General features: G+C 38.8%; 1 protein-coding gene across 3 annotated transcripts; it reads left to right on the top strand.

The window, feature by feature from the left end:
- Window positions 1-237: 237 nt before the first annotated feature.
- Window positions 238-25,642, top strand: SPA4 (SPA1-related 4). Of its 3 annotated transcripts, none has more exons than XM_077371121.1 (8): window positions 243-659; window positions 846-2,685; window positions 2,791-2,948; window positions 5,012-5,996; window positions 6,082-6,228; window positions 6,362-6,673; window positions 16,721-16,780; window positions 25,023-25,642. In XM_077371121.1, exons 2-8 carry the CDS (start codon window positions 1,852-1,854, stop codon window positions 25,209-25,211), a joined length of 2,685 nt encoding a protein of 894 aa, XP_077227236.1. In that variant the 5' UTR covers window positions 243-659; window positions 846-1,851; the 3' UTR covers window positions 25,212-25,642. The 3 variants fall into 3 exon arrangements, with proteins under 3 accessions (XP_077227237.1, XP_077227236.1, XP_077227238.1); XM_077371123.1 differs by having other exon boundaries at window positions 245-659; window positions 846-1,428; XM_077371122.1 differs by lacking the exons at window positions 16,721-16,780; window positions 25,023-25,642 and having other exon boundaries at window positions 238-659; window positions 6,082-6,275; window positions 6,362-6,500.
- The last annotated feature ends 1,343 nt before the right edge of the window (window positions 25,643-26,985 follow it).

Raw genomic sequence — 26,985 nt, 5'->3', positions numbered from 1 at the left:
TTATTCTGGCTTGTGGCACGTCAAAATCGGATAAAACACCTACTAAACCCTTACTTTTAAGCCTTATTTCAAGGAAAGAGGTAAACGTGACATTCGTTTCAGAACTCTCCTAATTTTATATTAGTCATTAACCTATAAAGAGTGATCATCATTAACCTATAATACTAGTGTCTGCTCATGCAAATATTATATATGCATATTTTAATACATATCAATATTTTAGATCTGGTCGGAACTTTGAGATAAATCGGCGATTAAAAAAATGACTTCCAGTTCTAGGGTTTCTATTTACCCGAGAAAAATGGCGGTAGCTCATCTAGTTCGGAAGCGTATAGATTCAGTTTCAGTCTCGGAAACAAGAATAGATGTTGGAGATCAGCGAGATCTGATTTGCAAGCTGAAATCGAGTCCTCAGAAGCTGAAATTATCCATCTTTTCTCGTTTCTGAAAAGCAATTTCAGATCTGAAATCTAGGTTTTTTGTTATGAAAGAAGCTCAAAAGCTATCGATATCTACGAAGAAAAGCGATGAAGAGTTTGAAAAGCTCTGAATCTGAAAATCTAAAGTTTAGACATTTGATTGGAAGAAGATGATAGATGATAGATCAATATCTGAAGAATGGAAAACAATTAAAGCAGATTTAAGAAAATTTCTAATCGGTAATGCTCTTAAACTCTCTTTACTGGTATAGAAGAAACGGAAAAGGGCTAGTTTTTTTTTTTTTGCTGGTATAGGAATAGAATACTAGGGTTTACTGTCTGTAACCTATTTTTTTAATCTGAATTTTTTATTCCGTTTGGGAAACCTAGTCCACAAGTTCTTTGAATTACTCTTTTGCCTCGCAGAGAAACAAGAGGATCTGTTTCAGCCACGTACGTCAACGTCAACAGAATAAAGCGGGAAAGGGCAGGGCGAAGATAACGAAGAAGTGGACGAGAACTTGAAAAGAAAAGGAAAAAAAAGAAACCCTAGTAAAATGCTAAGAGAACAGTGAGAATTATGCTCTTTTCTAACAGTCAATAAATGGGCTCCTATTATGCAACGTCTTTTTGATCGGATCCGTTGGCCAGACCGGCGAGATAAGTCCGGTCAATTTCCATATTTAGAAAATTCTAATTGGATGATCCTAGGTCGTCGATTCCTCAATCTGGAAACAAAATCTGAACCGTTGATTTTCCAATATGCATGGGACCCTAGAATATACGGTTACGATTGATGCTGACTGTTAAGCCTTATATATATATATATAAACGGCTCGTTTTCTTCTTCAAAGAAGATTTTTCTTATTTGAAAAATAAAAGAGTTTATGCGGCGGAGGTGTTTTTGAAAGCTGAGGGAAAAAGCCGAAGGCAATTAAAGTTCGAATGTATGGTTGAGCTCTTCAGGTTTTTGAGCAGCAGATCATCGTCTTCCTTGTTGCTATTTTGGGTATCTCTCTCACCTTATAATTTCTCTTAAAAAAGCTTTACTGTACAAAGTTATTGGGTCTCTCGTACATTTTTCTTGAAATTTCTTCATTCTACTGCCAAAATTTGTTTCTTTGTAAATTGGGTTTTTTGGGGAGGGGCTGTTCTGGTGTGTTTATGTTAGTTGTGTTGAGAAAAGCAAGCTCAGTGTTCTTATATGAAGAGGAGGAAATCCTTTATGAATGTAGGAGTTCTACGCAGTGCTTTATTCTACCATTGCTGCAGGGTTTGTTCTAGTAATTGGGTGTTTGGTAAGTCCTTGGTTAAGGTCTCGCGGTGGGTTTTGTTAGAGGAGATGAGTATGTTGTGGTTGTTGTAGAGATGGAAGCATTTGGTTCCTTTATTTAGATTCTTGTTGTGTGTGCGCTATGATAAATAGTTAGGAATGGAGAGTTCGGAAGAATCAGGTTGGGAGAAGGGTGGTAGTTCGAGAGGACTTAATGCGTGTATCATCTCGAGTGGAAGCCTCGGCGTCTTAAGAGACGCATCAAATGACACTGGGTGCATACCCACAGGTAAGGAGAAAGATGGGGTGTTATCTTGTACTGATAATTTCGACAACCAAATAGGTTCTTCTGGGGTTTGTGACAATGAAGAGGCTGGCCCTGACCCTCCTGTCATGGAACCTGGTGATATTAGCTTCAGGCAATGGTTGGACAAACCGGAGCGATCCGTTGACCTCTTGGAGTGTTTGCACATATTTAGACAGATCGTAGAAACCATAAACCTAGCACATGGACAGGGAATTGTTGTCCATAATGTGCGCCCTTCCTGCTTCATCATGTCCTCTTTCAACCACATCTCCTTCATAGAGTCGGCTTCATGTTCTAGTTCGAGTTCTGATTCGTTCACGGATGGCCTGAACGACCAAACCTCCTCACCATTTCCACCCAACATACCTCAGCATACAAGCACGTCCCGAAGTGAAGACTCCCCGCTGGAGGTATCCCCAACCGGTCCTTCCAAGAGGGCATCGGAAGCTAGTTGCTTGCGGTCAAGTTCAGCTTCTGTAGCACACCTATCATCCATAGAAGGCATAGGAGAGAGAAAAATAGAGGATAGTAGCAATGTGGAAGAAGTCGATAGAAAGAATAAAACCTTCCCATTAAAAGAGATAATGGTTATGGAGGTTAATTGGTATACAAGTCCAGAAGAAGTTGATGGTTCTCCAAGTTCATTTTCTTCAGATATTTATCGTCTGGGGATTCTTCTTTTTGAGGTTTGTAACGAAATCAAACTTCTAGCTTTCGCAAGTCTTCTAAGTTGGATTGTAAGTTGTGTGAGCATTTGTTATTTCCCATTATTGTGTTTTCCTTGTGACCAGCTATTCTGCACATTTAGCTCTACGGAAGAAAAGCTCAGAACCATGTCCAACCTACGGCATCGGGTTTTACCTCCTCAGTTGTTATTGAAGTGGCCAAAGGAAGCTTCATTTTGCCTGTGGTTGTTGCACCCTCAGCCAACCACTCGACCAAAAATGAGGTGAGTTCGCTTTATGCTGAAACACAGCTGCATCTAAACATCATTGATCTACTTTAGGTATTTCCTGTGTTACTTTTATGCACGGTAATTTAGTGATTTCCCTGCCATTTCCCTCTTCAATTATTTAGAGATTGAAATTTGCAGAGGACATTTTGTACTTTGAGAGTTTGCCAATAGTCTCTATAGACACGAATGACATCGATTGTAGTTTCATTTTTGCGTAAAATTAAGAATATGTTTTTCCTAGTAAATTGGTACTGTGCTGGCTATCCACAGTTACTGGCTTGCAACTGAGCTGATAGCTGTGGTCTTAGTCATGAGTTGATAGGGATTAGGGAGAACTTGTGCTTTCGAGCAAAAAAAAAGTGCCTTGTAATTTACACTTAAGGTGACCAAATTTCTTGAGTAAGAATTGATTATTAGTACGCATTTTATGCTGATCACTGATGTTCTAGTCTCACTTTATGGTGATCACTTGATGTTTTAGTGTAAAAACTGCAACTAATCTGTCAGTGGCCTATGATACTGTCACGCCCCCGACCCGGTTCACGTGACAGGTGCCGTACGCTTGCAAGGCGGAGCCTCATAAGCGTGCAAGGCCTCTCAACTAATCATCTCAGACACCAATGATAGCATGCATAAAGATACATCCAAAAAATGACAGTAGCTCACTTATATCCTAATTCAGAAAGTCCCGCAAGTCCACGGTGGATCCCTCGCCACGACCAATCTCGGAGCCGAAGAGAGTGGTTGTTTGCGATAGAGAGATCGGAGGGAGAACTTCGGGTTTACTTTGCCTAAAATGTGTGAAAAGCGATTTATGGGCAAAAAGGTTGTAGCTTCCTCTCTTCAAAGCTTAGGGTTTGAGTTTCTGTTTTTTCTAAAATAGTAAAACACAACTCTCGGATGAATATATGTATACAAGATAGAGAAGGACTTTTTTATCATTTTTCTAAAAGCAAGAGAATCCCACCGACTAAACTCATGTTCCGCCACACTTGTTGTTTCCGGAAGTGTGTGGTGGTCATGTGAGTAAGGCCAGGTGGGGTTTGGGTATTACAGATACTGGGATACTTGTAGAGGCCCAACATATCGTGTCTGACACAACACGATGTTGATACTCTTACTAGATACTTTTGTTGGTCAACATAATTGTCATATTTCAAACATGTTGCTCCCTTCAATGGTTCTATTTCAAACATGTTGCTCCCTTCAAATTAACCATTGTGTTTTTTGCTTGTTAGTGTTACACATTTGCAATTATAATCTTGACTCTTGAGCAAGTGAGTCTTAACTATTTTAAAAATTTCACGTCATATCTCCGTTTCCCAGGTCTGTGATCGTATCGGTCTTTTGGCATAATACTCGGTGATATCGCCCTTTGCTTTGCTCTGTGTATGCATGCAGCGTGCCTGCCATTGAGCAATGGAACAAAAGTTTGAGGACTGACGTGATTTGTGTTATAGATGTGCACCATGTTGTATCTACAAATCAGTGTATTATTGTTGGAGGTTGCCGTGATTTTCATTTTCTATATTATCCCATAGAGGTTTAATTCAGAAAATGAAACATACAGTTTAAAAGAGTCCTATGATTCTAGATTGAGTAATCTATGCACATGTTGAATTTTTATTTCTATCGGACAGGATTTATATTAGCTTGCTTTTACAAATGTATCCATTTTCTTTAGTCATCTCCTATATTTAAAATTTCAAATGGGTCAGAATGCCAATTCAGAAGCCTGACGATGAATACAGTTTTTGTTTTTTTAAATTCTAATCCAGTTTTCAGTTGTCGTGATAAAAGAACTATAGGAACTGTCTTCACAACTTTACCCTTCTTTTATGTCTATTTTAAGATGTTTACTGAGGGCCTCTATTTTATGTTTGATGAATTGATCATTCATTAACATCAACTTACCCACGTCTTCAAATTCTTATTCTTGGAAATGTTAACCAGATTGACACCAATTTACATTTTGCATTTTGTTAGAATCTCGTATTTGATGCCTGGGAGAATTTTTGGACCCTGATTTTTTTTTCTTTGGGTATGATATTTTATAGTGAGATACTACAAAGTGAGTTCCTCAATGAGCCAAAGGATAATTTGGAGGAGCGTGAAGCAGCAATAAAGCTACGAGAGGAAATAGAAGAGCAGGAGTTGCTGCTGGAGTTCCTTTTGCAGATGAAACATAAAAAACAAGAAATCGCTGATAAATTGCATGATACAATATGTTGTTTGAATTCTGATATTGAAGAAGTTCTGAAACAACAATTGATTCTCAGAAAAAAAGGAAGCCCTTACTTAGAACTAACCAAGGATGAGTATTCTTCAATGGAAAAGGTAGATCAACTGTCAGTGTTTGCTGCACAACAAGATGATTCAACCAGCTTGGGTTCCCGAAAGCGTTTCCGACCAGAGCTTTGGGTGCACAGAGAAGAGGAATCTAATGAGCATTTAGCTGAGAGTCAAAGATCGGAGAGCCGATCAGAAAATCAGGAAAAAACTATTCTGACCAAAAGTTCTCGATTGATGAAAAACTTCAAGAAATTGGAGTTGGCTTATTTTTCGACAAGATGCCGGTTGATCAAGCCGACAGTTAAACTGTTCAATAGAAGTTCTGCAGTTGGTAGTGTTGGCAGAGGGTCAATTACAAAAACTGAAGGAAGTTCAGTTGATAATTGGGCTTCTAAGGAGAGCCAAAGCGAGGGGCGAAGAATTGGCTGGATAAATCCATTCCTTGAGGGTTTGTGTAAGTATCTGTCTTTCAGCAAGTTAAAAGTTCGTGCAGACCTAAAGCAAGGCGATCTACTAAATCCGTCGAACTTAGTATGCTCATTGAGTTTTGACCGCGACAAGGAATTTTTTGCTACTGCTGGTGTAAATAGGAAAATTAAAATTTTTGAATGTGACACGATTTTGAATGAAGAACGTGACATTCATTATCCTGTGACTGAGATGGCGAGTAGATCAAAATTTAGCAGTATTTGTTGGAATAGTTATATCAAAAGCCAGATTGCTTCAAGTGACTTTGAAGGTGTTGTACAGGTATGCTAGCTTTTTATTTCCATTCTTTTTTTTAGTGTCTCTCTGACATGTATGTTAATTGGGTGGCTCGTTTTTCAATGTTTAGGTGTGGGATGTTACAAGAGGCCAAGTTTTTTCTGAAATGAGGGAGCATGAGAGCCGTGTATGGTCCGTTGACTTTTCAATGGCGGATCCAACAAAGTTGGTGAGCGGAAGTGATGATGGTGCTGTTAAGCTATGGAATATCAATCAGGCAATTCTATTCTTACACTTGGTGGATGTCAGCTTTGAAAACTAAATGTACTGCAGTCATCTAATTGCCATTACATGTTGACTTCAAGTGGATGTATAATGAGTTATTTCTCTTACATGGGCTGTTACTGCAGGGAGGAAGTGTTGGTACTATCAGAACAAATGCCAATGTTTGTTGTGTTCAGTTCCCTCCTGATTCCTCTCGATCACTTGCAATTGGCTCGGCAGATCATAAGATCTATTGCTATGATCTCCGTAACACAAGAATACCTTGGTGTACATTAGTTGGTCACACTAAGACTGTCAGCTATGTCAAGTTTGTAGATTCAACAACTCTCGTCTCCGCATCCACCGACAGCTCACTTAGACTTTGGGATTTGACAATGAATACATCGAGGGTACTTGAGAGTCCTATTCAGACATTCACAGGGCACACAAATGTAAAGGTGAAACCTCTCACCATATTAAATTATGCTGCTTGGGGCTTATTAGTTTCATATTTCAGATCCAAAGTCTTTGTCAATTTACCATCATAACTCTGTTCTGTTTCTGTAATGATTTGGTTATAGCTCCAAGTTCATATGCTTCTATTATGGATATTTTAGTATATGACATTGTGGGGAGTGTGGGATTGATACATCTCCTACTGCATATCTTCTTTTTACTGCTCTGGTGATAGGTTACAAAGTTTGTTAACTCTTATGTAATTGTTTTTTGGGTTGCTTTTGGCCATTGGATCTCGGTTTGGGTGGTTGAAAATAAAAATCTGTCTTTTAGTTTCATTGTATCTGAACTGTTTGTAATGGTTCTCTATAAAATGAATGATTGAACAATTATAGTAGAATCCCAATAGTTTTGTTTGTTCTGTCATGTTTGAAATCAGAACAAACGCAAGTTAATATAATGGTAGTGAGTTTGAGTAGCTGGTCGAATGTACATGCAGGGAATGCAAAGACGATCAAGAGTGCAAATATGCCCATAAAAATAATAATATTGCAAATATGAGAACAAAAGAATAATGGTTCAATTTTTTGTGAGGGCATTCAGCTCCAGGCTAGGCATTCCTTCCTTTGTAGTGGAGGCTTATGTGCTTGCTTGGGTATCTCTTCTATTGGGCAAGTGGAGCTAATCATAGGAATGTGATGGACAAAATAGCCAGGACTTTTTCTTGTCTTTATGCACGCCAAAAGACACCTAGAATTCCATTCTCTAGCAGCAAACAGCTGTAGCTTGTGCTTTGCATTCCGCAAACATACTATCTCACCCCCATTCCACGAATCTATTAACAGCTTACCCTCCTATTTCTTTGAGCCTCCTCATCTCTATCTGGTATCACTAGCAGAAGCACTTGTGTGGGGCATGCGTTCATCAGCAGTTTTCCTTATGCTTTTTAAAATTTGTGTTTTGATGGAACCGACATTATTTCTTGCTTCAGAACATAGTTGGTCGTTCGCATTTCATTATCATTGGATAATACTAATACACATGTTAAAATAGCATAAAATAGTATAATATTTTCACCTGTACTACTGCAGCAAATACATATCAAAGGTGAAGAAGTAACTTGGAGAATGCATATAAACTATCTGAAACTGTTTGATATCTGGAAACCAATTCAGATTCTGAGAGGCTTCAATATTTCCTTATAAGTATTTTTTATTATCATCTAACTTAACAATTCTATGCCCCCAAATTGTCGTTTTCCTTTATTGTTGCTATTTCCTAGTGCTCTGGAGTCCTAGAAAGTCTCCATCTTAATTAGAAATTTTGAAAATATGAAACTAATTGTCTCTTTTTCTAAAATGGGGTGGTTTGCTAAATAATATTTGCATTTTGAGCCCCTTACTAGTCTTAAAAATGTTTGAGTAGTTTTCCAAAAATAAAGATTATTGAATCCTATAGTAGCACTATCGGCAACACTACAATCTTTGAATTTTATGTTAGTTGAATAAGAAATCTAGGCGCAACGGAAGAGGCCTTGGAAACGATGTAAAACAAAAAATTTCCTTTTTCTTTATCCTAGAATCCCAGAATTACTAGATTATCATTGATCAACAAATAAAAATTCAGGATGTCTACAATGTAATAATTGGTTGTCTGCTGACGTGGATTCCTTGCCCCCTCTTTATGACTTTTAAACCAAATTCTTCCCAAAACAAGGAATTTTGGTTGATTTTTCTAGGGAATGATGCTTTCTCTTTCTCTATATTAGTAATGGCACCCCTACTTATTATCCTACTCTCCGAGTATATCCTGTGCAACCAAACTGATGCAGTTGCAACACACCCGCATCACAAACAATAACACTATTTCCCAAGGTGATTCCAGACAAATCAAAATGCTTGTCTCCTCCCTTTTGACTTCTTATTCCACAACTCTTCGAGCCACCCCCGCGCAACCAAACATACCCTAAGTGATCTTGAACCGGGGACCGCTCTAAGAAAAACCAAAGCCATAGGTAGGCCCACAGACCAATATGACCCCTCAGGTCAAAGGACATATAAAGGGTCCTAATTGATAGAATAGCCATATCCATATCCTTGTCCACTGGCTATTTTGGAAATGATCCTGTTTAGTGCTTAGGGTCCACAACCCCAGTGTCCGAGATAAGCCACCCCAATGCATATATGAAAGCAGGTCTGATGCTGGTTGTATACAGGAAGAGATGTTCAGTCTCAACCCCAACCACAAACTTCTAGGTCTGCAAAGTAGCAGGAGGTCACATCTCCCCGCCCCTTAGGATCTGTGAATCCATGGGCATAACACTTCCTACAATGCTACCTAAGGATAAACGTGTGTTAATAAGCACATCGCACACTCATGTATAATACCCAATAGATGTCATGAAATATTTTATTAATGAAAGAAGGTTCGTTACATCAAACACGGGCTTTTAAGGCATACACTATTTTATTCTCACCAAGTTTTGATGCAGGGATGATAAGAATGTGTGGTACCATTTGGCATTGAAAAGGGTAAAACCAACTCGTGCGCAAAGCTATGCATGCTGTTCTAATTTTGATTGAGAAACGTACATGAATCACACCGATTTTGCCTGTTGCTATAGACACAATAATAAGGGAATATATATGGAAGCTTTTTTGCATCGGAGGCTATTCACATGCAAGCGTGTTCTGATAATTGGGGATTGGGCCTCTAGCTCAATGGTCAAGGCCTTGTTCTTCATCCTGGAGGTCGGAGGTGTTAGAGAAATAATTCTGTATCTGTTGGAAAGAAAAAAGCAGTAACCAGTTTGCTTCAAGGCGCGAAATCGCTTTCCTTAAGACAGATTTTGCCCCCACTAGAAGTGTGCAATGGGGATCCGCGAACTGCCTCCAAGATACAATGAAGCCAGTAGGAATGTCCTACTAATTTGACGACGCTATGCACAAGCGGAGTCAAATCCGAAATGCCCTTAGAATCTTACAAGCCTGAGAGAATCAGTCTAATTTCTGTTACTGCAGTATAACAGTAATTAGATAAACAATAAGAAAATAGTTTAGTAAAACGAATTTTGGTGGGAGCAAGAAAGAGAGTATAATGCACTGGAAGTATTAAGAATTTGTCCAGAAATGGGTAAATTCGATTATGTCTTGAAATGGCTGGGTTCTGCAACTTTTATAGAGCCTCTGGTGACTTTTCAGTGTGAAAAGCACCCCTGTATAGAGTCTTTCCAGATCGGTTTGAATTCTGGCCGTTAGATCGCGCCCATACGCGATTCAACGAACCAGATCAATCCTAGAGAGACTGTTGGGATATTTAAATTCCCGTCCTCCCATCTAACCGTTAGATGATCCATCTATGGTACAGATCGCACCCCTTAGATCTTTGACCGTTGGGGAAGGGACACAACCCAATGGATCGCACCCACTGACCGTTGGAGCACTGGGCCCGCTGGGCCGACTGTTGTGCTCGAATCAAAGCCCAACCCAATCGAACTATTCGACACTGGGTTTGGGCTTGATGGGCCTATGAACTATTCGGCCCACCCACTAGACCGATCCACAATCGTCTAGATCCAACGGTCCAGATCAAATCTGAAAAAATTAAAGGCTCCAATCGCTCCTCGCTACGATGCGGCGTGTGAAGTGCAAAGTGCGCCAATAAAGCGCCCTATAGCCCATTGCCCACGCCGCGCGTGCGCGTGCGCGGACGGTGCGTTGCACCGTCCCGCGGTTCGACCCACGGCTAAGACCCCATGTGCACATAAACAAATAAGAAGAAAGAGTGAAGCTTTATAAGCTCAACTCTTTCTTTCTTACGAGTCGGTACGGGACTATCTTTTCCCTCTACTTTACACTCTTCTCTTTCTCTTGCAAAAAGTAACTATTTCCAAAGAAAAGTTTTTCCTTTTCCAAAACACACTTAAAGAAAATATTTTTCAAAAATTGTTTTGACAAAAAAAAACACTTGATTTTGAAAAATCTTTAACAATCCCCCACCATTTTCAAAATCCAAAAAGGTTTTCTCATCAGGCTTGGAATTTTTATGCATAAGTAAAGGTATCTTTCGATTTGAACCTTTACTTAGTGAAAACACATCAAAGTTAACCAGAATTGCATAGTAGACATGTCTTTGAACTAGCGATTCTATTTGGTTAACCGGACACATCTCACACATAAGAATTTATTTCTTTAGGCAATTTCTAAAAAACCGACACATGAATTGGCCTTGTGTCTATATCTTGGTTTCATGAGTGCTCTAGAAAACTAGCCAGGTCTCATAGGAAGCGGCACCACTCCCACACTCACATAGGTAGACTTATCAAGAGTGCCCCTGTAACTATAACACTCCAACACTTTGTTATAAGTCTATTAAGAGCTCAAATGCTCATCCTTTCCCTTTTATACATTACAGGTACCAAGCACTTTACCTTGGGATGGAAATATAATATATATTATAGTGCTTGCAATCACTCCATATGATGTACTTTGACTCATTGAACTCAAGACTTGATATTTATTCAAGTGTTGAGTCGAGGTTCCATCATTGGTGACTATTTGGTAATGGCTTTAACCCCATCCCTAATGATGTTTTACACACCATATCTCTCGCAAGAGCTTTAGTAAATGGATTAGCCAAATTTTGGCTTGATCTCACAAAATCAATAGTTACTACTCCATTAGTAAGTAACTCTCTCACAGTACTGTGTCTAAGTCCTATATGCCTGGACTTACCATTATAAACATGATTATATGCCCTTGATAGTGTGGCCTGACTATCACAGTGGACATAAATCGATGGCATAGGATTAGGCCATAACGGAATTTCTAATAACAAATTCCGAAGCCATTCCGCCTCTTTACAACATGCTGCCAGAGCTATAAACTCTGCTTCCATAGTGGATGTTGAAATGCATGTTTGTTTCTTAGAGGCCCAGGAGACTGCTCCCCCACCAAGGGTGAAAATCCACCCACTGTTTGATGTATGATCTATACGCTCAGTTATCCAACTAGCGTCAGTGTATCCTTCTATTACAGTTGGTTACCCACCATAACATAAACCATAGTCTATAGTTTTCTTTAAATATTTTAATACTCTATAGACTGCATTCCAATGAGAGAAATTTGGATTACTGGTGAACCTACTAAGCTTACCCACAGCAAATGCTATGTCTGGCCTAGTACAGGTCATAGCATACATAAGGCTACCAATCACACTAGCATACCCTAGTTGAGAAATAGTCCTTCCAGAATTAAGATATAACTTCCCACTAGGATCAAAAGGAGTTGAAGCAGGTGAACAATCAAAATGATTAAACTTTTTAAGAACTTTTTCAATATAATGTGACTGGGTTAGAATCAAACTACTGTTATGTCTTATGATTCTTATACCCAAGATCACATCTGCTTCACCCATATCTTTCATATCAAAGTTTTGAGATAAAAATAATTTAGTACTTTGAATACATTTAAAATCTGTACTAAATATTAACATATCATCAACATATAAACATATAATAACACCACTACCACCTTTAAAGTTACTATATACACATTTATCTGACTCATGAATTCTATAACCATTAGAGACTAACACCTTATCAAATCTTTCATGCCATTGCTTAGGAGCTTGCTTTAGGCCATATAAAGATTTGACTAATTTACAGACTTTATGCTCTTGACCAGGTAAAATGAAACCTTCAGGTTGTTCCATATACACTTCTTCATCAAGTTCACCATTTAAGAATGCTGTTTTAACATCCATTTGGTGAATGTGAAGTTTGTATATGGAAGCAAGAGCAATCAAGACTCTAATGGTAGAAATCCTAGCAACGGGTGCATATGTATCAAAATAATCAATTCCGGGTTTTTGAGTAAACCCTTTGGCAACTAACCTAGCTTTAAACTTTTCTATAGTTCCATCTACTTTGATATTCTTTTTGAAGATCCACTTACACCCAATAGGTTTAGATCCAGGTGGTAGATCAACTAAATACCAAGTCTTATTACCCATAATAGAATCCATTTCGTCATTAATTGCTTCTTTCCAAAAAGCGACATCTTGTGACTTTATGGCTTCCGTATAGGTTTGAGGGTCACTTTCTACATTTAAATCTAACATTATAGAAGATTTGAGTTTTTCTCTTGTCCCTTCTACTAGGTAAGTAATAAAGTCAGGACCAAAACTCTTTTCACTTCTATCTCTTTTACTTCTTCTTATTTCACTAGGTTCACCATCTTTTGATTGTGGTTCTAAAGAAAGTTCCATAGAAGTACTAGGCTGAACTTCTTTTGGAATTGAAGTGAACCTATTCTCATAGAAGAAGGCATCTCTAGATTCAATTATTGTATTAATTTGTAGAAAATCATTAGGTTCTATAACTAGAAACCTATATGCCTTACTATGGCTAGCATATCCTAAAAAAATACACTCTATACCCTTCTCACCTAATTTTCTTAATTTAGGTTTAGGAACTTTAACAATGGCCCTACAACCCCAAACTTTAAGATAATTCAAGTTTGGTTTTCTTTTCTTCCATAGCTCATAAGGGGTTACATTATTCTTTTTACTTGGTACCATATTCAATATGTAACAAGCAGTAAGTAATGCTTCACCCCAAAAACTTTTATTCAAACCAGAATTAACAAGCATAGCATTAACCATTTCTGTTAAAGTTCTATTTTTTTTTTCTGCTACACCATTTTGCTGTGGTGTATAAGGGGCAGAAGTTTCATGAACAATGCCCACTGATTCACAGAAAAGAGAGAAATGGTATTCACCACCCCTATCAGATCTAAGGCATTTAATGCATGTTTCACATTGGTTTTCTACTTCTGTTTTATAAACCGTAAACTTTTCCAACACTTCATCTTTATGACTAAGTAAATATACATAGCAAAATTTAGTAAAATCATCTATAAAAGTAACAAAATACTTTTTACCTCCCTTGGTAGGAACACTATGTATATCGCATACATCGCTATGTACAAGGTCTAACAGATTAGAAGTTCTATCTACTGAGGGAAATGGTTTAGTTATTAATTTAGTTTGCATACATATTTTGCATTTATCTACTAAATCAATTTCACATTTTGGAATTAAATCTAACTTAATCATATCATGCATTTTCCTAGTATTAACATGTCCTAAACGATTATGCCATAAAGATAAAGAGTCAACAACATAAGCAAATACATTCACTTTATTGATATTGAGTTTAAACATCCCTTCATACATATATCCCTTTCCAACAAAGGTACCCCCCTTAGAAAGAATGAATTTGTCAGATTCAAATACAAGCTTGAAGCCATTCTTGTTAAGAATGCTTCCAGAAACTAAATTCTTTCGCACTTCAGGTACATGAAAGGCATCAGTAAGAGTGAGGCACTTGCCGGATGTAAATTCCAGTTCTACTTTGCCTCTTCCTTTGACTTCTGCCGTCGACGAATTGCCCATGTAAAGGACACTTCCATCTTCAACCGTTTCATAGGTCGAAAACAGATTCCTGTCTTTGCAGACATGCCTCGTCGCACCCGAGTCAATCCACCAATCATTGCCATCTTCAAGAATATTTGCTTCTGAAATCATGGCCATAAACTTGTTGTTGTATGTTGGTGTTCCCGACTTCTTATCTTTAAGAAGTCGACATTCACTCTTGTAGTGGCCTGGTTTGCCACAATTGAAACAAGCACCCTTCCTTTTCCTATTCTTATTATTCTTCTTGTCAGGGTGTTTGTTTCTCTTCCGATTGCCTTTCCCTTGTTGGTTTGGTTTATTGACATTTTCCACCAAGTGTATCTTAGAGGAAGAATTCTCATGATCTTCTTTATGATCTCTAATCCTTGACTCTTCCTCAATCCTGAGGCATAGAGCCAAGTCATCAAGAGAAATCTCCTCTTTCTTGTGTTTAAGACTTTTTCTAAATTCTTTCCAACTTGGCGGAAGTTTGTCAATAATCGACGGAATTATAAAGGAATCATCAAGTAAAATGCCTTGCAAATGAATTTGACTCACCATGTGTTGGATTTCATGCAGTTGATCAATAACAGGTCTATCATCTACCATGCGATAATTCAGGAAACGACTCACAGAGAATTTTTTGCTGCTAGCATCCTCCGCCATGTACTTCGCTTCGAGTGCGTTCCAAATTTCACTTGCCGATCCCATTCCCTGATATATGTCGAACAAAGTATCCGACATAGCATTGGGGATGTGTCCTTTGCAGATGTAATCATCTTGTTCCCATTTCATTCTTGCACGAGCCTGCGCTAATGTCTCATTTTCAACTGTTGTCGGCCTTGGGGATGTGAGAACTCGAACAACTTTGAGCGACGTAAGGATGAAGTGCAACTTCATCTGCCATCGCTTGAAATTCCCTTTGTCAAATCGCTCAAGTTTGACAAAGTCTTGGGACATTTGACGGATTGAGTACAACGCCATTGAAGCAAAGAATAAAATCTGTCTTAAGATTGTTAGAGAAATAATTCTGTATCTGTTGGAAAGAAAAAAGCAGTAACCAGTTTGCTTCAAGGCGCGAAATCGCTTTCCTTAAGACAGATTTCGCCCCCACTAGAAGTGTGCAAAGGGGATCCGCGAACTGCCTCCAAGATACAATGAAGCCAGTAGGAATGTCCTACTAATTTGACGACGCTATGCACAAGCGGAGTCAAATCCGAAATACCCTTAGAATCTTACAAGCCTGAGAGAATCAGTCTAATTTCTGTTACTGCAGTATAACAGTAATTAGATAAACAATAAGAAAATAGTTTAGTAAAACGAATTTTGGTGGGAGCAAGAAAGAGAGTATAATGCACTGGAAGTATTAAGAATTTGTCCAGAAATGGGTAAATTCGATTCTGTCTTGAAATGGCTGGGTTCTGCAACTTTTATAGAGCCCCTGGTGACTTTTCAGTGTGAAAAGCACCCCTGTATAGAGTCTTTCCAGATCGGTTTGAATTCTGGCCGTTAGATCGCGCCCATACGCGATTCAACGACCCAGATCAATCCTAGAGAGACTGTTGGGATATTTAAATTCCCATCCTCCCATCTAACCGTTAGATGATCCATCTATGGTACAGATCGCACCCCTTAGATCCTTGACCGTTGGGGAAGGGACACAACCCAATGGATCGCACCCACTGACCGTTGGAGGACTGGGCCCGCTGGGCCGACCGTTGTGCTCGAATCAAAGCCCAACCCAATCGAACTATTCGACACTGGGTTTGGGCTTGATGGGCCTATGAACTATTCGGCCCACCCACTAGACCGATCCACAATCGTCTAGATCCAACGGTCCAGATCAAATCTGGAAAAATTAAAGGCTCCAATCGCTCCTCGCTACGATGCGGCGTGCGAAGTGCAAAGTGCGCCTAAAAAAGCGCCAATAAAGCGCCCTATAACCCATTGCCCACGCCGCGCGTGCGCGTGCGGGTGCGCGGACGGTGCGTTGCACCGTCCCGCGGTTCGACCCACGGCTAAGACCCCATGTGCACATAAACAAATAAGAAGAAAGAGTGAAGCTTTATAAGCTCAACTCTTTCTTTCTTACGAGTCGGTACGGGACTATCTTTTCCCTCTACTTTACACTCTTCTCTTTCTCTTGCAAAAAGTAACTATTTCCAAAGAAAAGTTTTTCCTTTTCCAAAACACACTTAAAGAAAATATTTTCCAAAAATTGTTTTGACAAAAAAAAAAAACACTTGATTTTGAAAAATCTTTAACAGGAGGTTCAATCCCAGCTTACCTACCAAAAAATAAGGTGTTTTGATAATTGACTGACAAGGAGCCTAAGTGGGGCTCACGAAAAAATTTATGATTTTTTTTTCTTGTTTCTTTGATGAAATCCTCATTACACACACAACCGTTTAATACATAGGATTAAGAAGAAATTCTGCCATAATAACTGTGAAAAGGCTCTGCTGTTTATGTGGTTTCTATCTATCCTATTGATATCTGTTATATTTTTCCACTTTAGTTTTTACATAATTTGATGGTTTGTGGCAGTACACAGTCGATTTTTCTATCTTTCTGATCTGTCTACATGATTCCAGAATTTTGTAGGTCTATCTATATCTGATGGGTACATTTCTACAGGCTCAGAAACAAACGAGGTGTGTGTTCTTTTGTGCTCATTGATCGACTCCCTAATGATAAACTTATGCAGTAGCTTTTGCATGCCCACCATTTTAGAGATACTCAGATCACCCTTACACATATTTGAGAATGTGAACCTTGTAGTATTTTGTATGTTTCTTGACTGAGATTTGTGGGTGAGAAAAGCATATCAATCATGAGGCAAACACAAGTTTGGCTTACTTAAGTTAAAAGACATCAGGCTTACCATCAAATCAGAGTTTGCTCACTTCAAGATCAGGCTCCTAGGATGGTTAACAAAGTAGAGTTTTTATTTTTTTCTGTAATTTTCCATATGTAGAAAAATAATGTATTGAAATGACTTGCATTTTCATACTCTTCAATCTATTTACAATGTTACATATGCTTACCTTATAATACACTGGACTGTTTTCTTATGCTGAAGAACATGGTACCTTTTGCTTCTTCGTAATGAAAGACTTCCAAGGAAGACATCGAAATGAGCCATGATATGATATTCTAATTTCCCCTTGGTAGATACATAATTAATATAGCCAATCATAATACTTTGTAGATCATTTTTCAACGTAAGTTGGAGGTAAGCCTTATTATGTTGGATCATTGGTACCATTCTATCTGTCTAATAGGATGTTCGATTGCACCCACATAATTAACACATTATGCCTATATTTCGAGCAATTTTTTTTTATTTTTTATTTTTGAAAATTGACATATTTTATTAATATTAAGATAGCAATTGGGACCAGTAGTCCCGTCCTGCATTACAAATATTAAGGTGAACTAGACCGACATGCCGGCACTAGTCCAGACGAGATAAACTAAACAGTATCCAGATTTCAATACAGTATTCCATCACCATCCAAATCATCCCATCATTCTCTTCGTTTACCAGAAGCCAAAATTTCCAACGAATTCCATCCTACTCCTTTGCTATCTTCACGATTTCTCGATCCAGACCTAACCGAATTTTAACTCCCAAAAAATATCTATTAAGGCCTTTTTAAACAAACACCGAGGAACCTATGGCCGAAAGCTATCATGCACAGTCGCTCAATTCCACTGATAGGATTCCAATGTCTAGTTCCAGTTCCATATCTTCAGGCCAATATTCTGAGGTGAACTGCGGAAAGGGGACCTCTTCCACTGGGTTCTTCCGAATTGAAATCAGATCAGATATTTTTGGAATGCAAAGGTTTTTCTTTGCCTCCCATTCTAACCGCCTTAAGTTGTTTGCAAACTCCAAACAACCTTGAAAGAGAGGAAATTTGTAAACTGGTATACAAATATCCTTTATGTTGTAAGTACCAGTGTCAGGAAAATATTCTTCAGCAACCATCCTATAATCCGCCTGGAATTGCCTCCATTATCGTTTAATTATCCTTTTAACTTGTTCAGGGCTGGTGGGAGCTTCCATTGAGGCTTTAGTCCTATTATATTGCAAGCTGCGAACCCACCAGCGGTGCTGATACCACTCGGAAAGGTCCTGGAGCTCTCTCCTTAAAATTGAATTATAATGGGTTTTTTAAAATTTACACAAGAAAAAAAAGAGAAAATGGAAAAAAGAAAGGCTGCTATTTACTTTATATCTTCAGAATAATAATCTCTCTTTTAGGGTTAAAAACTTCATCTGAATCTGAAGAGTGGAGCTGAATGTATTCCATTTTGCTCGTACTATGCAACTAATTTATTCTTCAATTCTTTGTTTTCCCAAGAGAGATCTGATGTTGCCTTCGATTTTCCTTCACTTCTCACATAGTGATAATTGACCCTATTTGCGTGGCTCTTCATGAAATGTAGGAATTGAGGCTGCATATGTGACACTTATGTTGTCAAAGAACATAGCGTTGTCTTTGATCCATTACTTCTTTGCCAAGAAAATAAGTCACTAGTGGGCATTAATCAACAGCAGAAAATGCACTGTCAAAGGCCAAGGCAACCAATCAACCTCAGTGCATCCTGACTAATAAAAGAACCACCATTATAACTGGAAATAGGAACACTAAAATTGATTGGTTACATAAGGATGACCCATCCGCAGGCTGCTCTGCTATACTATAAGTAGCGCGCGGAGACTCTATCATGATCTAACGTCTTACGAATCTACAACTCTCTTTACTGAGCGAGAATATATCCAGATCCCCATTCATAGGTCCAAGATCCACATCTATATGACCAAAGCCATATCACGAGCAGAACTCGAACCTGCATTATTGGATCAATTACATCCTGTGTTTCCCATTAATCAGATCGTGATGGTAGCTATCTCCTTGTCCAATCATCGACAGACACCTGGCGATTTCTTCTCTCTCTGTCCGCACATACACCGATTCTGAGCTTCCCTGCCATATTTCTATTTGACTATAGAACAGGTTTTGCGAAAGGAGCTGCAAACCACCTTTTTTCTAGAGATCGGTAAGGATATTCATTCCAAGGACGTTCTCTTTCTACTGGACCCAAACCTTCCAGCGGAACTGGACGCATACGAGTATACGACTACTATCACCCCCTATTCAGATTAGTCACTCAGAAAGAAAGGCGTAGTAGGCCTTTGGTGAAGAGTTATATGGATGGGTGCAATGTGGATCTCTCTCATCTCCATCAATTGGCTGATGTTAAGGGAGTGTTCGACCTCACTGCTGCTGATGTCTTATTTGAACCTTCTTTTGGGATTGGGAATCCCACTGAGCTCTTTATGGAATTCTGTTATTGAGAGGATAGGGAGGAAACTTGTGGGTTGGAATAAATCCATTTTATCTTTGGGGGATTACATTCCTTATCCAAACTTCGTGTGTACTTCATGTCTTTATTCAGAATTTTGATTAGGCTGGGAAAAAATTTAGAGAAAATGGAGCATAATTTTTTTAGGAGAAGGTAAAGAAGGTGAGAAACAGAAATATTTGGTGAAATGGGAGATGGTTTGCCTTCCTAAGAGCAAAGGGGCATTGGAGACTTGGTAAGGAACAAGATACATTTGGGTAAATGGTTTTGGAGGTTTGGCGAGGAGGAGGCCCTTGTGGATGAAGGTTATTGAAGAAAATTATGGAGATATCAATGGCAGTGGAACATTGGTAGACTAGGTAAGATTAGGTAGAGGAAGCGGCTCGGGGGAGTGGAAATCTGTTTTTATATTTTTCAACTTTTTGCTCAAGGTGTTATATGGGGGGGGGGGGGGGGGTGGCGGTGTTTCAGTTTGGGGATGTGAAGAGTGTGGAGTTTTGGAGTGACTTTTGGTTTGGCAAGGGTCCTTTGTTCCCCACTTATCCGAGCCTCTATAGGAATGCTAAACATAAGGATGTTAGTGTGTTTTACTCTCACAAATTGATGGGGGGTAGAGTAATTTGGGAAGTGATTTCCTATAGAAATTATAAAAGGATCTTGAAATTGTTTCTCTTATTAAACTACTTTTTCTTTTGGAGAATTCTTTGTTTCTCAGGTTCAACTTGACCGCTGTAGGGTATAGGCCCATAATCCTAGGGGTTTTTTCACAGTTAGGCCCATAATTCTTTGGTCACTGTTATGCTGAAAAAAATCAACATGTTGGTTAGACTAAAAAGGTGCACCTTTCACTTGCCAAACAAATGCATTATGTTTTTGGAGAAGAGTCAATTGATCAACTTTTCCTTCATTGTTCGGTGGCTCCCTTCATTTGGCATCAGGTCTACAAGTGGGTTGACATTCGTTGGATCACTTAGAAATTATTTTTGGGTCTTCTGAGAAGCTGACGTTTTAGGGGGCTTGGGCTCCCTAGGCTTGTGATTCTATAGAACTTTTTTTTTGCTCTTCTTTGGAGGCTTTGAAAGGAAAAAAAAATTAGCGCACTTCTGATGATCTCCGCTCCACTACTCAGTTGGCGTGGAATATCAGGTTGCAAATTGGTTGATGATGCTCATAGAATACCATGGCTACCATGTGGACTGCATTCTTAGGAATTGGAAAACTGTCATGATGGTAGAATTCCTAAGATGGTTGTAAAGCTCAACATTGATGGTTGCTCTCTTGGAAAACCCGGGTTAGCAGGCATTGGAGAAGTGTTTAGAAATGAGGGTACCATTCTCCACTCTTTTTCATATCATATCGGTACTATGGATTCATTGGAGATTGAGATCCGTGCTTTTCAGTTGGACATAAATGGATGGAAGGGCTGTAACTGTGGAGTGTGACTCATCTAACATGGTGTCTTGGGCTAATGGAAAATGCAGTGGAATGTGGACATTAGTTAAGTTCATTGTCAACATTATAGATATGTGGAGGAGAAAGATATCACATTGTTCATGTACCTAGGAGTGCTAATGATTTGGCTGACCGTTTTTGCTAAATTGGGAGCCACTGGAGAGATCTTTTGTTTTTCCAGACTATCCTTGCCCATTGACGCGCACTTGTAACACTTTTTTTTCTTAGTAATTGTTATCTTCTCTAAAAAAATATGTCCCTAAAGTCTTCACCTCATGTTGCAACAAACAAGTTTGGTCTTACTTTACTGGCTGCGATTGGATAATCAAAGAAGGGTTGAGAGTTACGAAAGATAAAGAACTTGTCTGATTGAATGATGGAAGATGAATCAAGAATTCTGAAAGATGAAGAACTTGTATTTAGCCTTTGAAGACTTGACTATCAGTTGACACCATCTATTCAGTGCCATTAGATTCACCGATTTACAAGCCTATTCGTGCTATTTAAGATATTGGTATGTCGTAATTTGATAAATACTTTGGTTAGTTTATTCCTTGGGTAGGAATGATGATTAAGTCAATAAAATACGAAGCTTAATTAGTTTTGTAATTGTGGAAGATATTGATGTGATGCCAGAAAGTGATGAAATTTACCTTTTATTTTGGTGGTTCATGATTTCCGTGACGGATGCACTCAAGGAAGCCTCAATTGGCAGTCATGTATTGATTACTTAGTTAAATCGAACGGTTTCTAGCGAAGGGAGTGTTGCTAATCTCATCAGATGTTATATGCCAATGGTTAAACATCAAAGGTCTCTCTTTCAGGAGAACCTTTATGAAGATCCAATGGTGAAAACTTCATGGATCAATGATGATCTCTTACATGAGACACTCCTCATGCTCTAATTGTGAAAACATTGGCTGGATTATGGGGCATTGTGCAATTATTTATATATCTTAGGGCATACTTGTAATTTTTTAAGATATTATATAAATAAGAGAAAGAGGGTCAACAGACCTTAAAAGCTTCTTCCCCAACACATTTTTTTATTCTCTCATTTATCCTTATTTTGTTCCTACTTTTGATCCTATTTCTTACCTATATTTATCTACTTGGTATTTGAGCGGGATTTGGATCCCTTTTTATTGATTTTTTTTCATGTTCTTGCACCTCTGCTAGATCGTACCTTATGGAAATACGAAGCGATCGGACGTCAAAGGATTACTTTGTATGGAATTTTGAAAGATTGTGGTGATTTTGGCAAAAAAAATTTTGCCTAGGTTTTGAAGGCCTAGTGATGTTTTCTCTCTAAAATTTTAGAAAAATTTCTGGTTATATGAACTATCACCATAGTATAAAACTGCATACTTCATCGTTGAACCCCTTGTAACAGTGCTATAGTCATCAGAAGTGTTTATAGTTGTCATTTCTCACACCAAGGAAAAAAACTACTAAAGATTATGTTTTGATTGCTTAGCGATGTTCTCTCTAAATTTTTTTGTCTAGTTTCTTGAAGACCTACTGATGTTTTGTAGAGTTGGAATCTGATTTCAATCGAGGAAGAGAAGATTTTTGGAGTGGAATCTCTTTCCCAATATAACTGCCTCCACCTTGGTTGGTCTGTGTTCATCCCTGTTCCGGAAGAAGATACATGAGATTTAGTAGTGGTTTTTCCTTAGTGTGATAGATGCCAACTACCAGTAGGGGTGTAAACAGATCCACTTCGGATCGGATCCACCTATGTCACAGTCACTATCCATTCAAATTTCTTATTAGTCGGATCGGATTCGGATTGTTCTTCGGATCCTACTTTCCACGTCACGATCACGATCCATTTTAAATTGGACCGTCCATCGGAGTGTCCTAATATGTCCTACAAAGCTTAGTACACAATTAATTTTTTTTAAAAAGAGTTAGAATGTCCACTATTTTTTGGTCAAAGGAGATCCAACGCAAGGCCTTTCAAATGGACGGTTGGCATCATTCAAATGTTGGACCCACCACTGAAGCATCCTAAGCCCCACTACCAGGCAATTTCTTAGAAAGACATTTCGTGGCTCAGTTTTACGGGAGAGAACCTCCCTCAGATGAATTAAATGAATAGGACAAAATCTTCTGTCAGGTGGCTGTCTTCTCCCGAAAAAGAGCCGTGAAATGGCGTTTTGCAAAATTGCCAAGTCGATCCCCTACGCAACTCAGTAAGATTTAATGGCACATCCAAAGCCAACAAATCTTTCACCACAAACTAATTGCTGAGTCTATTTTCCATTCCCATGGACCTCCTTCTCCTCATCCACAAACTCAATGGTTACAACTTCATCTCTCCACTCTCCTAGGAAATTTCACCGAACAAGGGAACAATACAAAAACTAGGAAACCATAATGAAAAGCAGTGATCGACTTCAAAGAAGTGACTAAAAACGGGGGAAAAATACGTATGAACTATCCAGTATTCTAAGAAGATAATAGAAACCAAAAACATAGCAGGAGTTTTCTGTGCTTACTGCTCGGATGCTGGGAAGGCAAGGTTGCGGCGATGGCTAGGGTGAGAGCAATGACTAGGGAAAAACGTTAATGTCAATGGAGTAGATGGGTTAGGGTTACCGACAGAAAGATGAGATGTTCACAAATGGGGAAGGGTTACTTATACGGGAAAGAAGAGGAGATTTATTTCCAAAAGGAAAGAGGAGATTTCGTGCAATAAAGATGAAAACCGATAACTACTAAAAGAATATGGGCTATTTTGACGAGAATACCACCACTTAACATTGATGTTATAATGATTTTGAGGGCATTTCTGTAAGATGATTTCGGATCGTGACTGTCCCTAAGGACTTTTGCAGCATGCCTTGATCCAATCCTAAAATTTTCGGATCATATGATTGGGAGTCCGAAATATGCCCATGGACCCTCTTGGTATGCTTATATCCCGTTCATTAAAGTTCCGATTCGGATGGTCCATCGGGACTGTCTGGATCCATTGACACCCCTAACTACCAGCACTTTTGATGCATGCCTCTCGTGGTGTTATTAGGGGTTTCTTGATGAAATTTGTAGTTGCTGACCACGGTGATAGTCCAAAAAACCATATATAATTTTAAAATTGGATGGGACACATTTGTGGACGTGGGAAGGTTGGCTACATCAATGGCAAGGAGGAGGCACCCAAGGTGGATGATCCCTTGTCCCCAATGTGGGGGCAAGAGAATTTGATGGTTATGTCTTAGCTTGTGAGCTCGATGCAGCCTCATATTAGTTAAGAAAACATGTGGGATTTGCTAGCGTCCATCGCAGAAGGCATTTCGCGGATGGTCTGTTGCATCTGACAGCAGCCACCTTGTGTATGAAGACAAAATCTGCTGAAAAGTGAGCCTCTGTGGCTGCTGTCAGATGCAACAGACCATCCACGAAATGCCTTCTGCGATGGACACTAGCAAATCCCTTTTAGAAAAGACTGTACATCAGTACCCATGTAAGCTATGCACTTAAAAGTCGCATAATGGTTCCCTTGATTTTTTACACGCTCCACAATACACACCTGCTGTTTCTGTCTGTATTTACAAAAGCACATGCTTACACTGTTAGACCTGATGAAACCAGAGAAGCTTGCCTCTAACCACAAAATACATGGGGTGCTCAAGATCCGTACAACTATGAGATGTATACGGATGCAATGTTATGTATTTTATTCGTCATGGAGATAGTCTTTCCGTTTTACATTAGCGGAATTCCTTGTTTATTACCATAGATGTATGGTGTTAAATCTGTCAAATGGTATTATTGTATTTGTGTTTATCTCAAGAATTCGCTGGTTTATGTATCTCAGAATAGTTCTATTTCTTTACATACTAGACATTTTTGAGCAAGGATACACTGGATATATACAAGTCATTTTTTTCTCTTCATTTTCATTTTATTTATCCATCTTATTATCTTATGGATCATAAAATAATATTCATGAACACAAGTACCATTAAAAATAAAATAAAAAAAATCATGCACACAAGTCATATTTCCCTCTCCCTTTTTCTCAATGTATTTACTATCCTCATTTATCTCTTGGAATAGGTTTTTGTCTATCACAAAGCTTTCCCCATGCCAGCTTTGTCCTTCAAATTCAACAACACAGACCCATTATCCGGCCAGGACGTCAATGATGCTACCCAATTCATCTCTTCTGTGTGTTGGCGCGGCCAATCCTCTACCTTAGTCGCCGCCAATTCCACCGGAAACATTAAACTTCTCGAGATGGTTTGATTTTTGCCCCCCAACAAAATTCTTTTCAGTCCCAAATTAGGGTTTGCACAGCAAAAAATTCAGAACCAACAGAGCCCGCCGAATCCGCCGACTTGGCAGAGCTACCGGAATGGGCAGTTAAAGGGTCGGCGTCGGATTTTGGACGAGGTTTTTGAAGGTAGATAAGGGGAGGTGCTTATTGAGTACAGAGGTACTGTTAAAAAAGGGAAAAAAAAAGAGATCAGAAATAGTTGTCTATAAAATATCAATGTTGTAACAGGTATATTATATATAGTTGGGTTGTTCTAATTTATTTGAATTCTTCTGATTGTATTCCATTAGGTGGGCTGCATATCCTTGTAATCCTAAACCCTATCACTCAGTTTTTGAATTGACAGAGATGGGCTCAAATCCTCTCGAGATTCCCGGGCTTTCCCGGTTGAGTTTGTTGACATCATGGAACTGCTTGCGCATATCCTCACCAACCTATGGTGAGGTCGGGTATTGCAGAAACTGCTTGACTGCATCCTAAGATTCGCCCTCTTATTTTAGGAGATTTTATATGGCGTGTGGCCGTAGTATATTTCAAAAATACTACAGGGCCCACTATTTAGGATGGTGCAATTTGTTGGGCCACAACAGATTGTGCCTAAAAAAATATAGATCCGATCTATGGACCATAGATCAGAGGGTTAGGATCATCCTATGGAAATGATTTTTGGGGCACAACTTATTTGCACTTCGACCCAAGAAATGGACGGTTTGGATCATCGTATAGAATGGGCCGTACAATAAAGTACTTACCATAGGCCACACACCATATAAAAGTCCATTTTAACAAGAGTGTAAAAGAGAAGGGTGCCATAATTAAAACATGTTAGTTGTTATCATTTTTTACATATGTACACACACGAGTTGGGTATCTTTGAATGAAAAAATATCTAAGATATTCTAATGGATGTCGTTGGGAAAATGGACGTGGATTGCTAGAGATATAAATAAAAAATGGAACAATTACCGATGGGGGGACAAAAATTAGGCGGAATTATCAACAGGACCCATGCTTTTCAGAAATTATCAACGTAGGACAAAAGAGGTCTTGTCATTAAAAGTTAGACGAAAATGCCCTGTTCTTAAACAACACGTTTTCCTTTTTCACTTTTCCCTCCTCTCTTTTTTCTCTCTTTTTTTTTTTTTACTTTTTCATTTTCAACTTTGTTTTTTTTACCTTACCAGTCATCTTCTTCATCATTTAGCCACCATTGGAGGCGGGAAAGCTCGAAAACTTGAAACGTGAGTTCATTCTCAACTTTAGGGTTTTGCATTTCTCCTTCTCCCTTTCAATGGAGGATGAGGAAGATGAATCGTAGGGTAGAAAGAAAAAAAACAGTGAAAATGAACGAGTGAAAAAAAATAGGAAGTAAAAACGTGTTTATAAGGGACTTGATAAGCCCATTCGGAATTTGGTAACCCCATTTTGATACTGGATAACCCTAACTCCAGAGACTTACAAACCCCCTTCCGAAACTCAAATACCGTTGGGCAATTTTAAGGGACTTGATAAGCCCATTCGTAAATTGGTAACCCCATTTTGATACTAGATAACCCCAACCCCAAATTCTTGAAAACCCCCTTCCAAAACTCTAGTACCCTTGGCCAATTTGCAGAGACTTGATAAGCCCATTCGGAAATTGGTAACCCCATTTTAATACTTGATAACCCCAATCCTAGAGACTTGAAAACCCCCTTCCAAAACTCTAGTACCCTCGGCCAATTTTCAAGGACTTGATAAGCC

This window comes from Tasmannia lanceolata, unplaced genomic scaffold (assembly GCF_043159265.1).
Source record: "Tasmannia lanceolata isolate RefF3 unplaced genomic scaffold, GAP_Taslan_0.1 ptg000037l, whole genome shotgun sequence".
Classification (NCBI taxonomy): domain Eukaryota; kingdom Viridiplantae; phylum Streptophyta; class Magnoliopsida; order Canellales; family Winteraceae; genus Tasmannia; species Tasmannia lanceolata.
The sequence above is the reverse complement of the archived record's forward strand: the minus strand, read 5'-3'. Positions and strand labels throughout refer to the sequence as shown.

Coding starts and splice junctions, on each gene's coding strand:
- SPA4 (XM_077371121.1), top strand. CDS start 1,852: ATGGAGAGTTCGGAAGAATCAGGTTGGGAGAAGGGTGGTAGTTCGAGA. Junction 2,949..5,011: donor ACCACTCGACCAAAAATGAG/GTGAGTTCGCTT, acceptor GATATTTTATAG/TGAGATACTACAAAGTGAGT. Junction 5,997..6,081: donor ACTTTGAAGGTGTTGTACAG/GTATGCTAGCTT, acceptor TTCAATGTTTAG/GTGTGGGATGTTACAAGAGG.